The 15,577-nt window shown below is 43.4% G+C and overlaps 1 protein-coding gene across 1 annotated transcript in view; it reads right to left on the minus strand.

Annotated features, from left to right (window-relative positions):
- The window catches only part of SUSD2 (sushi domain containing 2), a 195,603-nt gene that overhangs the window by 97,842 nt on the left and 82,184 nt on the right, over positions 1 to 15,577 (minus strand). The window contains 3 exon segments of the mRNA XM_029571685.1: positions 9,426 to 9,694; positions 10,707 to 10,792; positions 12,412 to 12,613. Of these exon segments, the coding sequence (XP_029427545.1) occupies positions 9,426 to 9,694; positions 10,707 to 10,792; positions 12,412 to 12,613 (557 nt within the window).

Here is a 15,577-nt window from a genome sequence, read left to right on the forward strand (position 1 = left end):
AACAGCACTAATTGATTGATTCTGAGCTGATTGCCATAATTGGAGTCAAGAAGGAATTTTTTTCATGATGCAGAATTGGCTACAGATGTGCAGAGTGTTTTTCACCTTCCCCTGGATTGCCATGTGAAGAAAACCATCAGGCAATCAAAAGAAAGCCAAATTCTGTAGAACTCTGGTCTTCTTTTGGCTGTGGAACTGTAATGTGATGCACCTCATTTTACAGAAGATTTTGAATAACTAGAAATGTAACTATTAAAATGTATATGACAGAAATCTAAATGTGTAGCCAATTTCTCTGAGGCCTTTCCTACACTAGAGCTCTGCAAGCAGAGTAGGCCCAATAAAGTTGTTTAGAAGTTATTAAATTGGAGCATATGCTTACTGCAGGATTACTGTACAGGGTTTCTAGGAAGGTTCACAAGGCTTGTTCATGGTAGCCTTCGACTTGTTCTACAGGGAAACATTTTAATCACAGGTTCAACCCTATAAAACCAACATTCCTGACCTGGTACTAAAATCACCCATTATTCTGATGGGGATGCAGTATGGACCAGATGCTTTCAACCTGTATAATGAAAATGATGTCAAGAGTTCGAGAATGAGAAACGTATTTTTGTACTGCTGCTTTTTAATCATCATAAGAATATAACAGGTGCCATGCTGAGCTCAGCATTTCTTCACGGTGAGGGTGGTGGAGGATTGGAATGCTTTTCCAGAGAAGGTGGTGAAGAAGAAAACAGTCAAAGAATTCAAAGGAGCATGCGATAAGCACTGGGGATCTCTAAAGGCTAGAGGACGGAAATGAGATAAGCATGCAGGGGGGCAACTTGCTGGTATGATTGTTACTACCATTAGCACAGACATTACCATTAGGCAAAAGGCAATGGTAGTAACTTGCTGGTAGTGTGGTTACTACCATTAGCAAAAGGCAATATGCATTGATGCTTTTAAGGCAACTGCAACATTTCTCTCTGCTTAGATGGCAGGGGGGAAAGAGAAACTGGATTCAGATGACAACCAAGGGTCCCGGCTTCCATGGTCTGGGATACTGATATGTAGACATAAGGGAAAAAGCACAGGACTGCTTCTACAGCCAAGTTCTAAAGGAAATGAAGAAAGCATGCATGGAGGTAACTTGCTGGTGTGGCGCTTACTACCATTAATCAATAAGCTTTGATACTTTTGATACAACTGTAACATTGCTCTCTGCTTCAATGGCAGGGGAAAAGGAGAACTGGATTAAGACAGCAACCATCATGGGCCCCGATTTTTACAGTTTGGGTAACTAATAAGCATGGGGGTAACCTGCACAGAGCATCAGTTACTACCCTTAACAGATGGCATGGGGATTACTACCTTTAACCAATAAGCCTTGATGCTTTTGATGCAACTGCAACATTGCTCTCTGCTTCGAAGGAGGGGAGTGGGGAGTGGAGAGAAAGAGGAATTTGGATTCAGAGACAATCGACATGAGCCATGATTTTTTTTACAGTCTGAGGTACTGATGCACAGACATTAAGGAAAAAACACAGGACTACTTCTACTGCCAAGTCCATAAGCAAGGCACACCAAGCAGCATTGACTAATACATGGGGGCAACCTGCACGGTGCAGCAGATACTACCATGGGAAGCTTGCTGGGCAGACTGGATGGACCATTGGTCCTTTTCTGCCATCATTTCTATGTTTCCATGTTTCTGTCTGTGACAATGGCCTTTCTGGGGCACAAATACCAGGCAGGTTTAAGGTTTATTGTCATTTGTATATCGTTGTCTCGGCATAGCCTTCCCAACGATTAACATTACATTAAATATACAATAAGAGAAATTACAATCAATTATAAGAATAAAACAGGTAAAAATTAAAAGAGATTACAAAAAAGGTATTGATTATTAAAAGAGAAACATATGAAACCATAAATATTAAACCAATAAAATACTAAAAGCATAAACATATATACTTCCAGCATTATTTAAAGGTTAAAAATAGAGCCACCTGTGAATGTACACTTAAATACAAGTCTGTTTCTCATCTTCGTTATAGGCCGCATTGAACAACCATGTTTTGAGTTCTGCTTTAAATTTATTTTTTTCCTGCTGCATCCTTAGTTGAACTGGTAGTGTATTCCACAGTTTTGATCTTGCAATTGACAGCGCCCTTTCTCTAACTTGACTAAGATGTACCGATTTAATGGTGGGAATTGATAAAAGTTCTTTATTAGCCGATCTTACACTTCTTTGTGGAGTGTGCAATCGCAATGCGGCATTCAGCCATTCTGTTCTTTCTCCATAAATTATATAGAGGTAGATCTTCAAACGATACGCAAGCGCGTACTTTTGTTCGCGCAGCAGGCGCGAACAAAAGTACGCTGGATTTTATAAGATAGGCGCGTAGCCGCGCGCATCTTATAAAATCCGGGGTCGGCTTGTGCAAGGCTGTGCAAAATCGGCAGCCTGCGCGCGCCAAGCCGCGCAGCCTGCCTCCGTTCCCTCCGAGGCCGCTCCGATTTCGGAGCGGCCTCGGAGGGAACTTTCCTTCGCCCTCCCCCCACCTTCCCCTCCATTCCCCTACCTAACCCACCCCTCCGGCCCTATCTAAACCCCCCTTACCTTTGTCGGCAAAGTTACGCCTGCTTTCAGCAGGCATAACTTTGCGTGCTCCGGCCGGCAGCCCCGTTCTGTCCTCCGGTCCCGGGGGCTGGTCCGGAGGCCTCAACCACGCCCCCGGGCCTGCCCCCGAAATGCCGCAGCACGCTCCCGAAACACCGCATCGTTTCGGGAACGCCCCGGACACGCCCCCTCCCGCCATTTTTCGAAAGCCCCGGGACTTACGTGCGTCCCGGGGCTTTACGCGCGCCGGCACGCAAGGGCCCTGCGCGCGTAAATCCAGAAGGATTTACGCGCGCAGGCCTTTTAAAATCCGCCCCATTGTGTATTATGCATGCCGCTTTGTAGCGTATTCTAAAATTTATAGGTAACCAATGTAATGCTATCAATGTTGGAGTGATATGCTCAAACTTCTTTTTTCCTGCCAGGATTCGAGCCGCAGAATTCTGGAAAACTTGTTAAGGTCTAGTAGTGGACTGAGGTAGACCAAGCAGCAAGGCATTACAATAGTCTAAATTGGCAAACAATAAGGCCTGAAGAACAGATCTGAAGTCAGGAGGTTCCAATAATGGTTTCAGTCTTCTTAAGGTTAATAATTTAAAATAACCATCTCTCAACTTCATCGCAATATGTTTTCTCATATTCAACTCAGAGTCAACTATCACTCCAAGGTCTCTGGCGAAAGGTGCTGGTACCAAATTAGTGTTCTTGAACTTAAATGCTGGGATATCTGATTGAGAATGTTTTCTTTCTAGTAATATTATTTCGGTTTTTTCTATATTGAGAATTAGTTTCATTTCAGATAACAGTTTTTTATGGCATCTAGATAAATAATTATTAATTTATATTAAAATCAAAATCATTTTCAATAGGGACTAAAAACTGAATATCATCTGCATAAATATAAAATTTCAAACCCAATCCTGTGAGAAGATGACATATCGGCAGCAGATAGATATTAAAAAGGGTTGCTGAAAGCATTGATCCCTGAGGTACACCAGTTTGGAGTGGAATTTTTTCAGATAAGGAATTCTTTATTTTAACTTGAAAAGATCGATCATTGAGAAATGAGGTAAACCATTTTAAAACATTGTCTGATATTCCTATTTCTTGTAATCGATTAATTAAAATATCATGCTGGACAGTATCAAAAGCTGCTGATAAATCTAAAAGAATTAAAAAAATATCTTTTGCCTGTATCGCATCCTCTTAAAACTGTATCAGTCAAAGAGAGTAAAAGTGTTTCTGTGTTAAAATTCTTCCTAAAACCGAATTGACTTGGAAATAAAATATTTGACTCTAAAAAATGATCAATTGAGTTTGAACTACTTTTTCTAAAATTTTAGCAATAAAAGATAAGTTGGAGATGGGTCTAAAATTATTTGAGTATTGTCAAGATTAGACTTCTTGAGAATAGGTTTAATAATAGCATTTTTCAAAACCTCAGGAACACTACCTTCTATCAATGATAAATTAACAATGTTAGCAATAATTGGTGAGATTATCTCAGTGATGAGTTTGAGTGTTTTTACTGAAATAGAGTCCATTGGATGTCTAGCAGGGTTCATCTTTTTTATAAGAGATTCTATTTCAAGTATAGAGGTGGGTTCAAACTCACGCCAATTTATATCAGTTTTGATGGGCATCTTAATTTCCTGATTGGGATTTAACGTAATTTTAGAATTTAGTAAATCAATTTTATTTTTAAAAAATAAAGCTATTTCATTAGTTCTTTCCTCTACCAAATCTGTATCTTTTTCGCATGGATTTTTTGTTAAATTCTTCACAATAGTTGATCTATTTCTTGTATCTCACTTCCAGGGATAAGCACTGGTTTTCCCAAGTCTACCTGGCTACTGGCTAATAACTATTTATAGACTTTTCCTTCAGGAATTTGTTCAATTCTGTTTTGAACCCCACTATTAGGTGAATTTTCAAAAGTTGCACTCATAAAAAAATAGCACTTACACGTGAAAATCGGATATTCACGAGTATATACTATTTTTAAAAACCTCAACATAAATATGTAAATCAGAGTTTATGAGTAAATTTACACATGTGAAAAAGGGGCTGGCAGGGGCATTCCAGGGAGGGGACAATATTTACATGAATAAGTTGCTATTTTAAAAGCAATTTCTACATGTACTGTAAATATGGCATATACATGTTACGCGTATTTATTTTTGCTCAGTATCAGGAGTAAGTGATTATAAACATCTTAAAAGTGAAAAAATGATTGGGTAGAAGGTCTGGGTGAAATGGGAGGACTTCAGGCTGAAGATCAAGGAGGGTCTTCATGAGCTGCAGATGGACTGAGAGAACCAGTAGACTAATTGATAAAACTGGTTATTTCATTGCCTTGTGCAAGCTATAAAATCCCCTGAGTTACGTGTATATGGAGGTAAAAGCATCCAAATAACGTGAATAAAATGTTTTTATGCATCCCTTTAACAAATATGTGGGAACTGCATAATTACTTTGTGTAGATCCATGGTGCGGTTGCACCTTGAGTATGGTCGCCCCATTTCAAAAATGATATAGCAGACATAGAAAAGGTACAGAGAAGAGTGACAAAAATGTTACAGAGGATGGAAAACCTCCCCAGACTCAGGGCTTCCTTTACGACTAGGTGCAGAGTGTTAGCTAAGCATTGTACACCCTGATATCCCTCGTTTGATTATTGCCTTTAACATATTTGCACCATTGTCGGTCACAAAGAATCCTGAGTTTGATGTCTAGCTCTCTGATCCAGCTGCCAGTCCTCCAGCATCTCTCTGATGGCTGCTAAAATATTGGCCAAGGTATGGGCCTTGTCTGCCAGGTGGGTATTCAGCAAAGCAGTGTAATACTCCATCCCCTGTAGAGCTACTGCCTGCCCGTACCACAGCCAGATACCATTAGTATTCCGTCAGAGAGAGAGAAGAGTGTGAAGCATTTGTAGCTGTCCAGATATCGCTAGTGAAATGCACACTGTTCCGTTCTACCTTGATAGCAGCCCCTGGATGATATGGTACTGATAGTACAGACTGAGAATGACCCTTCTACCAAAGGTGGTCCTGGAAGGCACTTAGTAGGTTTGGCACTAACACCTGCAGAAAACAATTGAAACCCACATTCTCCACTATCTACAGGGGCTGGTCATCTAAAACAATCATTTTGCCAATGATCCTGGACACCACTTTGGATGCTGTTTGCCTCTTCCCTGCGACAATGCAACAGAAGACTACCCCATTTCCTCCATTGTGGGCTGCCACTTATGATGTATAGTAGGGTACTGCTGCTAGCCTGCCACCTGACTGGTGGAAGGAGCTGATGGCCTGGGAGCAGCTAGAGGAACACTCATCCCCTTTTGAAAGTGTCTTCTGGATTGAAGAAGAGGTTCCTTAACTACTGCTACTATCATCCCCAGCTGAATATTGAAGTAGAGGCTGCTTCTCTAGGTGATGTGCCAGAATGTGTTAAATGGTCTAGTTGCTTGCCTTGGCTGATGTCCTTGCAAATAATTACACCAAGCAAAGTGCGTGTCCTCCCTCATTTGAAAGTACCTCTCTCTATATCCTTAGGAGTGGATGATGATGGCACTGAAGGAGAGGTGGAGACAGATGAGCCCTGAGAAACAGTGTCAGGAACTTCATTCATCCTCTTATCCTCTCCTTCAGTGCCATTATCATTCATATTCTCTCTCTCTCTCAGTGGTGGTAGGAGGGCCCTGATAGCTAGCCTGGCTTTCCAGGAGCTTAAAACTACTAAACATGGTCCCTCGCAAAGTGCAAAAAAGATAGCACTTCGCATAGGTATTAGTGCAAATTGCAATAAACTGCCTATTACCATAAAACAAACCCCTTTTTCTATCGCATGCGATATTTAGTGCATTTTGATAAATCCAGGCCTAAGATAGCACACGATGTGATAAATAGGTTATTATCATAAAACATGCCCCTCTTCCTATGACATGCAATAGTTTAATGAATGAAGCCCTAAGTTAGGCAGATAAGTCTTATCCGGCTAACTTACTTAGCCAACTATGTATGATTATGGACCTCACTGTGTGCATAAATCTCACAAGCTTGTGTTGGGCAGTTGGTCACAATATCATGTCAGACTGTGGCCACCAGGTGGTTCCCTGAACAGTGGAAAGTACACTATTCAAAAACAATATGCTGTGACTGCAAAGCACTGTCACATGTGCACACATACACAGGCACACATTCACTCACACACATGGACATAGGCATGTACACACACACATCACACACATACAGGAACACAGGCACCAGCACAGGCACCGACAGAGACACACACAGGGACAGGCAGACACACACAGACACACGCAAAGGCAGACACACATTTGCACAGGCACCTACACATATTACACACAGGCAGACACACACAAGCACAGACATTCACACAGAAGCACACCCCACCTCCCCCCAAACACAGACAGAGGCATGCATGCACACACACGGGCACAGATGCTGCGAGAGTGGATGGGCGCTCAAGAGTGTGAGCCTCTGTGCTGCAACACAACCAATACAACCCCAGGACTGGCCGTGGTCCACGCCACTAGTAGGCGACGGCATCCGTGCATGAGCTAGCAGAAAGAGGAATATTCTTGGCTTGGAAACAGGAATATGCTTCACTTGGGTCAAGAAGATTCTTGACTTGGAACCAAGAATACTTGGACATCTAACATGCTCCAGGAACTGACACCCAGCAATGCAATGCTGGTCTCTGGGATAGCCCTCCGGACATTCAAAAGCCCTTTCGGACTGCCGCTTTGAAGCGGCTTGAGCGTGAGGACAGACAAAGGCTGAGGACTTGGAACATGACAAAGGTTCAGGACTTGGAACATGAAGAAGGCTCAGGACTTGGAAAAATGATGCCACTGCATGCCCTACACAACTAATAGTGGCACAGGTACTGGACTCAAAGACTTGGAACAAGATGGAAGCTGGAACAAGAACTCTGATATCCAGGAACAGGATACAGAAACCTGGACTCAGAATTCGGACTCAGGAACTCGGAACTCAGACTCAGGAACTGAACTGAGTCTGAAGACTTGAATCAGCAATGAAGACTCTAGACAGGACGAAGGCTGGAAACAAAAACAAGGCAAAGGCTTGGATTCAAGAACAAGATGCCGACTTGGGTTTAGGAATAAGGCAAAGAGACCATAGGAACCAGGAGACCAAAGAACTTGGATCAGGAAACATGGAGGACCTTGAAAGCGCTAGCAGATCTTTGCAAAGGCTAGGAGCAAAGACTGAAGAGCCCTTTTACAGGGCTGGCAAGAGATGACATCATCGAGAGGTACCATGGTATTTCCCACTGTGGGGCTTTTAAATCTGAGGCTATTGTGTGCACACGTGCCTAAGGAGAGACCAGCGTGCAGGAGCAGGGATGAAAGTCAGTGGTCCACAGGCCACGAAGACCAAGCTGGAGCTTCAGTGTGGCTGCTATTGGCGGTGGCATTCCAGGCCGCGAAGAACAGGAGGCTTCTCTCCAGCCTCAGACAGCGGCACCCAGGCAGAGGCGGCATCGGGAACAACAGCACTCCAATGCCGTGACGGAGACAAGTGGCAAGACTGGTCAGGCAGCATCAGGAGGAGCAGTGGGTAAGTAAGGCCCCTCATGGTGCCCTCCCGCTTGTGGAATCGCAACAGGCACCACAATGGCTCAGGCACACAGGAGCACACACACAGAGGCTGTTATTGACCAGACAACCCGAGCAAAGCCAAGTAATGTTCACTAATATGCTCTGTCTACGAAGCCCTGTCTCTCACGCTCCCACACAAGCTCATACAAGCACACATATGCTTGAACAACCTCACACAAGCACACAGAGTGTGCATAAGCTCACTGTCTGTGAAGCCCTGTCTCTCATGCGCCTACATATTTGGACAGGCATGAACAGACACACACACACACATAAGCATGCACACAAAAGTGCACATATGCTCACATACGTTTACAGCAGTCTTGCATAGGCTCACAAACATGCAGACACTGGCTTACACAGGCTCACACACCCACCCACAGGCACAGGTACACACATGCACACAGGTGCACATACACACACAAACTGTTATTGACCAGACTATCTGAGCAATGCCAGGCACTTTTCACTGATATCCTTATATGCAGAAAACGTGATATGTGCACAAATTGTGTTTTATGTGCTTATATTTTGAATACAGGATACCTGCACCACAAACTGTGGGTCCAGCCTCAAAAACTAACATTAGCAAGAATAACTTTACTCCAGCTCTGATCAGGAGTTTAATTTCCAATATTAAGAAACCATGTATTAAGTCACATGCCTCTCTGTAACGGGAAGTAATAGCTAAGGGATTTAAATGGAGAAGTACTTCAACACAGGTTTATGTGACCATTTTTTGCACTGAGAGTAAAGTCTGCACACAAAAAATGTGTGCATGTTCATGGGTAAAACTATGCACACAGCCCAGTGCTTCTTACACTGGGCCCAACGTTAGGCACCTAAATCCTGTGAAAACTGACTGCATGGTTACTGAATGTCCTGTTTTCTACTACCCTGGATAGGTTCCCTGTATGCTGTTCCTCCTCAAATATGTCTTTTCTGTTTCTGTCATCCAAAGATCCTTATATATCCATCGTCCTATGAGAGGGATGTTTCAGTAATAAGATGGAGTAGTTTCACACTATGGAAATCTAGTGAATGGCCATCAGATGGCAGTGGTGCACCATGAATGTAAGGTAAATCTTTGCACCAGGCAATTTGACTTGGTAGTTTTGGCTCACTTTTGCCCATTGGTGATTGGAAAATGAGAGTGATCCTTACCTACTCTAGGAGGTTTATAGGTGCGGCAGTCGCTGGAGGGCCGGAGCTGCAGGTAAAGCTGGCAGTTGTCTGACCACAGGCAGCAGTAGTAGAAGGTGATGACATCGTACAGCCAGTGGGAGAAGCCGGGAACTCGAGGTGGCTTTCTGTAAGGGGGGGATCCCCAGTCATGGCCCCGGTCAGGCGTGCTGCCCCCGAGCGAGTCGAATGTCAGGACTTGGCTCCCCGTGGAGTCATAGCAGCACTGCTGTCCAGCAGCATACTTAGGGCTAAACCACAGAGACAAGAGTGCCACGGTTTCAGCTGCAGGCTTCATTTTTTTTTTTATTGTTCACCTATGAAATATTTCATTGCAACTTTAAGTCTAGTGTTACAAAGGTTTCTAGTCTCTGTGTTATGAGGTACACTCAAGAGTAGACTGCGCAATAGGACAACGTCCAAGGGCCCACAGAACTCTCTCCTAGCCTTGGATGGGGGATTAGGGGCCAATGACCCTTATTGCCCAGGGGCCCAGATCACTGTCAGTCCACCCCTGGGTACAATTCAGATCAGCCCCTGGGCCTTCCATCTCCCAGTGTAGTGTAGTTTGATACTCAGATTTCTCATTTTGCTTATTTATAAGGCAAGATGACAGGAACCAAAATACACTAGGAAAGGAACAAAAACATCAGGGCCAACCTCACTTTTTAATATACTGCAGGATCTGAGGCCATCCTGACACATGCCTCCACTTCCACCCCTCACTTTTCTTATTTTAGTTAGTTATTTGAATTTTCTCCCAGCGGGTTACAAGCAAACAAAACTTCACAAGTGATGTACTATTGAACACAACTTTCAAATAATACAATATATTAGTGACAGAATTGTAGAATACAGAAGATTGACATACATAGATCAGCACCAGTCATTAGAAACACATTTTTGCCAAAGGATAGCAGCAAGGGGAAGCACAATGTTCTCATACTGAATAAACAATGACTGTCTAGATCTAAATATGAGGCTAATAGACAGGTGCTACCAATTGCACTTAACAGTATAGAAAAGCAACTCCTAGCCAACACAAATTCCTAAGAAGGGGAACCTAAACAACTTAAATGCTGAGAGGTTGCCTCATCTGCACACACTGTGCATTCTGCCCATCTGCTCTCCCTCCTACGACACAATTATCACCCTCTTTATAGTGAACTCACACACAGAGAAAGGAGGAGTGCGCAGACAGCGGCTGTCAGTCAGGAGAGTAGTAGGGAGCAGTTGGGATAAGGATCAGCAGCTGGATCTTACCTTCCATGGATGCCCCGGACACAGTGTACAGCCCCTGGGTGGTATGTGCATACGCTCCCCTTCTCTATGTCACACCCGTAATCTGTCTGTAAGAGATAGTACACTGCTCTCACACAACCCAACTTTCAAAACTTGTCTTTGGTACACTATTTATGCTAGTACTTTATAAACTATGTGGCAGGAGCTGCAGAGTTTATAAAATGCTGTGTATTTTTGCTCCCAAAGCATGCGTGTATATCTGTAATGCAGGAACATGTACACTTTCTCTAACCTTTTAAAAAAATATACACATATTTTACAGTTTGTGCAACACAGAATTAAACACGGGTTCTCTGCTTCTGAAAATACTTATTTGTGTGCATACTTGGAATAACAAGGTTGCCAGTATTTCCACCAGTTTACCCTGACCTTCTACCTGAAAACTGCACACAAAAGACAAGTCCAATTTCAATTGTGTGAGTCAATTAGCAGATGTGGACGTGTTCAGACAAGTTAAGAACAAAAGAACATAAGACTTGTCATACTGGGTCAGAACAAAGGTGCATCGAGCCCAGAATCCTGTTTCCATACCTTGTTTGCAACAGTGGCCAATCCAGGTCACAAGTACCTGGCAGGATCCCAAGGGGTAGATGGATACCTTGCTGCTTATCCCAAGAATAAGCAGTGGATTTCCCCAAATACACCTTAATAATTGTTTATAGACCTTTGCTCAAGAAACTTGTCCAAACCTTTTAAAAATTCAGCCACACTAACAGCTTTTACCACATGCTTTAGCAACAAATTCCAGAGCTTAATAATGCACTGAGTAAAAAAAATACCATTGTCTTAATATTTATTTATTTAAGATTGGTCTATACCAATATTCATAAATACATATCACATCGGTTTAATAGTTTTAAATTCTCACCTAGTAACTTCATTGTGTGTTCCCTAGTCTTTGTACTCATTGAAATAGTAAACAACTGATTAATGTTTACTTGTTCCATTCTACTCATTTTATAGACCTCTATCATCTTTCCTCAGCTATCTCTTCTCCAAGCTGAACAGTCCTAACCTCTTTAGCCTTTCCTCACAGAGGAATCATTCCATTCCCTTTGAAGAACATATATAAAAACACATGGATGTGGTTTAATGAAGCTTATGTGCTTTGAATGAAAGAAACCTTGTATAAAAGTACATCAGTGCATACAGCAAGATTTGAAGGATTATAATCACGAGAGTAATGTGAAAATCTGATGGATTTTCATAAGAATATATGATTGGGTACATGACACATTGAGGCAATAGGAACACTTTGTTGAAAATTACAATAGGTTTTATATGGGAGCAATGGGTATATGAATGTGTATGAATGAGATATGAATGAGTGAGGATGGGGATTTTATTTGGGTTTTGAGGTTAGTAAAATTATAAATAAAGAGTTTTTGTATAAATAGAAATGCATGGTTTGAACACAAATAAAGGAATATTTAAAATTGAGAAATTTGTTATTAGTGTGTATAAACAGATGAGCATTAGGAGATAGACTGTCTATATAGATTTACTGTTTAAGGAGACGGTTTGAAAGCAGTATACTTGACAGGAAGGGTGTGACAACACTTAAAAAAAACAATAAACCAAGAACAGATTTCTTTGAACCTAATGACTCATAGCCAACAGCTTATTTCCAAAGGCAAGAACATTCCATAAGATAAAGGAGACTCACATGGAACCTGCCCGTGTCAGCCCTGGACTGGGCTAGGGTACAAGGACAATCTATAATCTCCTCCAGGAACTCGGGCAGTTTGTCTTCCTCCTGGTGCCACTTTAGGCACTTGGCTTGGGCCCAAGCAGCAGAATTTTTCCTGAAGTCTTCTCCAAGGTGCCAGGCTAGAGCGTGCTCTATACTCCACAAGGAAGAGACATCTCTGGAGAGGAAGAAAGGAGTCAGAGAGGTATAAGGTCTTTGTGACTGAGTTCATAATTAACAGACCAGTACCTCCCACAGGGATCTTTTTACAGAACAAGTAACAAAACAAGGGGGCATCCTCTCCGACCAGAGGAACCAGATTTCATTATCTGTAAAGAAAGGGGATCCTGGTTCAAAGGATGGTGAAGCTATAGAATCAAGAGCACAAAACAGAACAACTTCTTAACTTGGAGGAATCGGATTACTAGTGATTACTGGTAGGGATGTGAATCGTTTTTTGACAATTTAAAATATCGTCCGATATATTTTAAATCGTCAAAAATCGTTAGAGGCGATATTTAATAGGAATTCCCCCAATTTATCGTCAAAAATCGTAAAACGGGGGAAAGGGGAGGGGAAGGGGGAGGGCGGGAAAACCGGCACACTAAAACATCCCTAAAACCCACCCCGACCCTTTAAAATAAATCCCCCACCCTCCCAAACCCCCCCAAAATGTCTTAAATTACCTGGGGTCCAGTGGGGGGGTCCCGTTGTGATCTTCCACTCTCGGGCGTTGGGTGCGTTGATAGAAAATGGCGCCGGCGCTATCTTTGCCCTGTCATATGACAGGGCAAAGGTAGCGCCGGCGCCATTTTGGTTCCTGTTCCCCGATGTCACGAGCGTAGGAGATCGCTCCCGGACCCCCGCTGGATCCCCAGGGACTTTTGGCCAGCTTGGGGGGGCCTCCTGACCCCCACAAGACTTGCCAAAAGTCCAGCAGGGGTCCGGGAACGACCTCCTGCACTCGAATCGTGTTGCCGTACGGCCGGCGCCATTTTGCTGTACGGCAATATGGCCGGCGCCATTTTAAGCAAAATGGTGCCATTTTAAGCAAAATGGCGCCGGCCATATTGCCGTACAGCAAAATGGCGCCGGCCGTACGGCAACACGATTCGAGTGCAGGAGGTCGTTCCCGGACCCCTGCTGGACTTTTGGCAAGTCTTGTGGGGGTCAGGAGGCCCCCCCAAGCTGGCCAAAAGTCCCTGGGGATCCAGCGGGGGTCCGGGAGCGATCTCCTACGCTCGTGACATCGGGGAACAGGAACCAAAATGGTGCCGGCGCTACCTTTGCCCTGTCATATGACAGGGCAAAGATAGCGCCGGCGCCATTTTCTATCAACGCGCCCAACGCCCGAGAGTGGAAGATCACAACGGGACCCCCCCACTGGACCCCAGGTAATTTAAGACATTTTGGGGGGGTTCGGGAGGGTGGGGGATTTATTTTAAAGGGTCGGGGTGGGTTTTAGGGATGTTTTAGTGTGCCGGTTTTCCCGCCCTCCCCCGATTTACGCGATATTTAAAAACACAAAACAGCGACGATCCGATTCCCTCCCCCCCCCAGCCGAAATCGATCTTTAAGACGATCGATCACACGATACACATCTCTAATTACTGGGACAGAGTCTAGGGAGAGGTGCTGACTGCCACACCCAGTGAGTGGGTAAAGTGAGGCTGTGGATGTGTTTTGTCAAGAAACTGTTTTCCTTCTGCTGCATTACTGAATTAGCTACAGATTCAGCGTTTTTCTCAATGGGTTTGGATCATCATAGAGACAGCTGTAAGAAACATCAGAATAAGGTTGGACTCAGTAGACTTCTAGTTTTCTTTCAACCTAACCAATTATGTAACTTTATTCTATGTCTCATCCTGCATTTCAGTAGAGTTTCCAAAGAGCTCCAAGCTTCCTCTCATTTCCTCAGATCATTAAAACTACTTCATGTTTTCATCATTAAGTCATAGCAGTCTTACTCTCTCTTTCACTGGGTGCCACTCTCTGACCTCTGACCAAGTAGACTCCAAGGATCAATTTTCTATGTATGAGGGGTCCACTAGCCTACCAGGGAATATGGTGTATGTAAAAGGGTGGCTGGGAGGGACCTGCTACTGGGATAGCATTTGGATCCAGGTGGGTCTTTGGTTGGGGGGGGAGTTGTCACTAAGGAGAGGGGTTTTGGAAGGGGTTGGGGCATTGCCGCATGACTATTTAAGTCATGTCTACAGTTGGCAGGACGGGTGGGTGGGGGTCTAAATAGACCCCGGGGGGGGGGGGGGGGAGGAAGGGCCTGATTTAGGGCTGCTATGGCTCTTTAAAAAGTATCCTGGTGACACTGGGATATGCCTTAGTGTCCCGATGCTCCCAGAATCATTTAGCTACAACTCCTGAGTTTTTGATAAAATAATGTGGCTTGCTTTTTTTGAGGAAAACTGCATTATTTGCATTAGCTGCTTTGCATGCATGTGTAAATTGTAAGCATTCAAATTTATGCAAAACAGCTAATTTCAATAAGGGCAAATTTTTGTTGAAAATATGTGATATGCAATATACGATATGTAATTATTGCTTGATAAGCTGTTTTTCACGTGTTAATCACTTATGTCAGCTTAGTAATTATAATGGATATTTGTGGCTTTCTTCTGGCTTTCTGCAGTTTCTTCATATCATTCTGTATGTGTGAGATTCAGAACTGTACTTCAAACAAAGGCTTTACCGATTCCTGTTCCTTTCACTCTCCCTCACCAGGAGGATTGATTACTATTGCTAACTCTTCTCATATCTCAGCAGTTTCCTCATAGCTTCCATCCTTTTATTCTCAATTATTGTCCTAGAGATGCTCAAACTCTTGGATTCCCAGATACTGCTCTTCTTCTCCATTCTCTGAGATCCTAATTCCCTTTGGCATTCTTCATTTGGAAACAGTAACCCCTTCCTAACACTGCTGGGGTCCTCATGGTTCAGTTGTAACAACCCCCCCCCCCCCCCCCCCGCACACACACACTTTAATCCATTTAAGCAATCTTTTCAGCAATAGCATTTTCTCCTATGGTGTGTCTTAGAATTTGATTTCTAAGTGGACAATATGCATCTCTCTATCTCTGTCTATTCCTCCTATCCTGTGATGTTGTTGATCGCATTTCTTTCTGCC

The sequence above is a fragment of the Rhinatrema bivittatum genome, chromosome 11, assembly GCF_901001135.1.
Source record: "Rhinatrema bivittatum chromosome 11, aRhiBiv1.1, whole genome shotgun sequence".
Lineage (NCBI taxonomy): Eukaryota > Metazoa > Chordata > Amphibia > Gymnophiona > Rhinatrematidae > Rhinatrema > Rhinatrema bivittatum.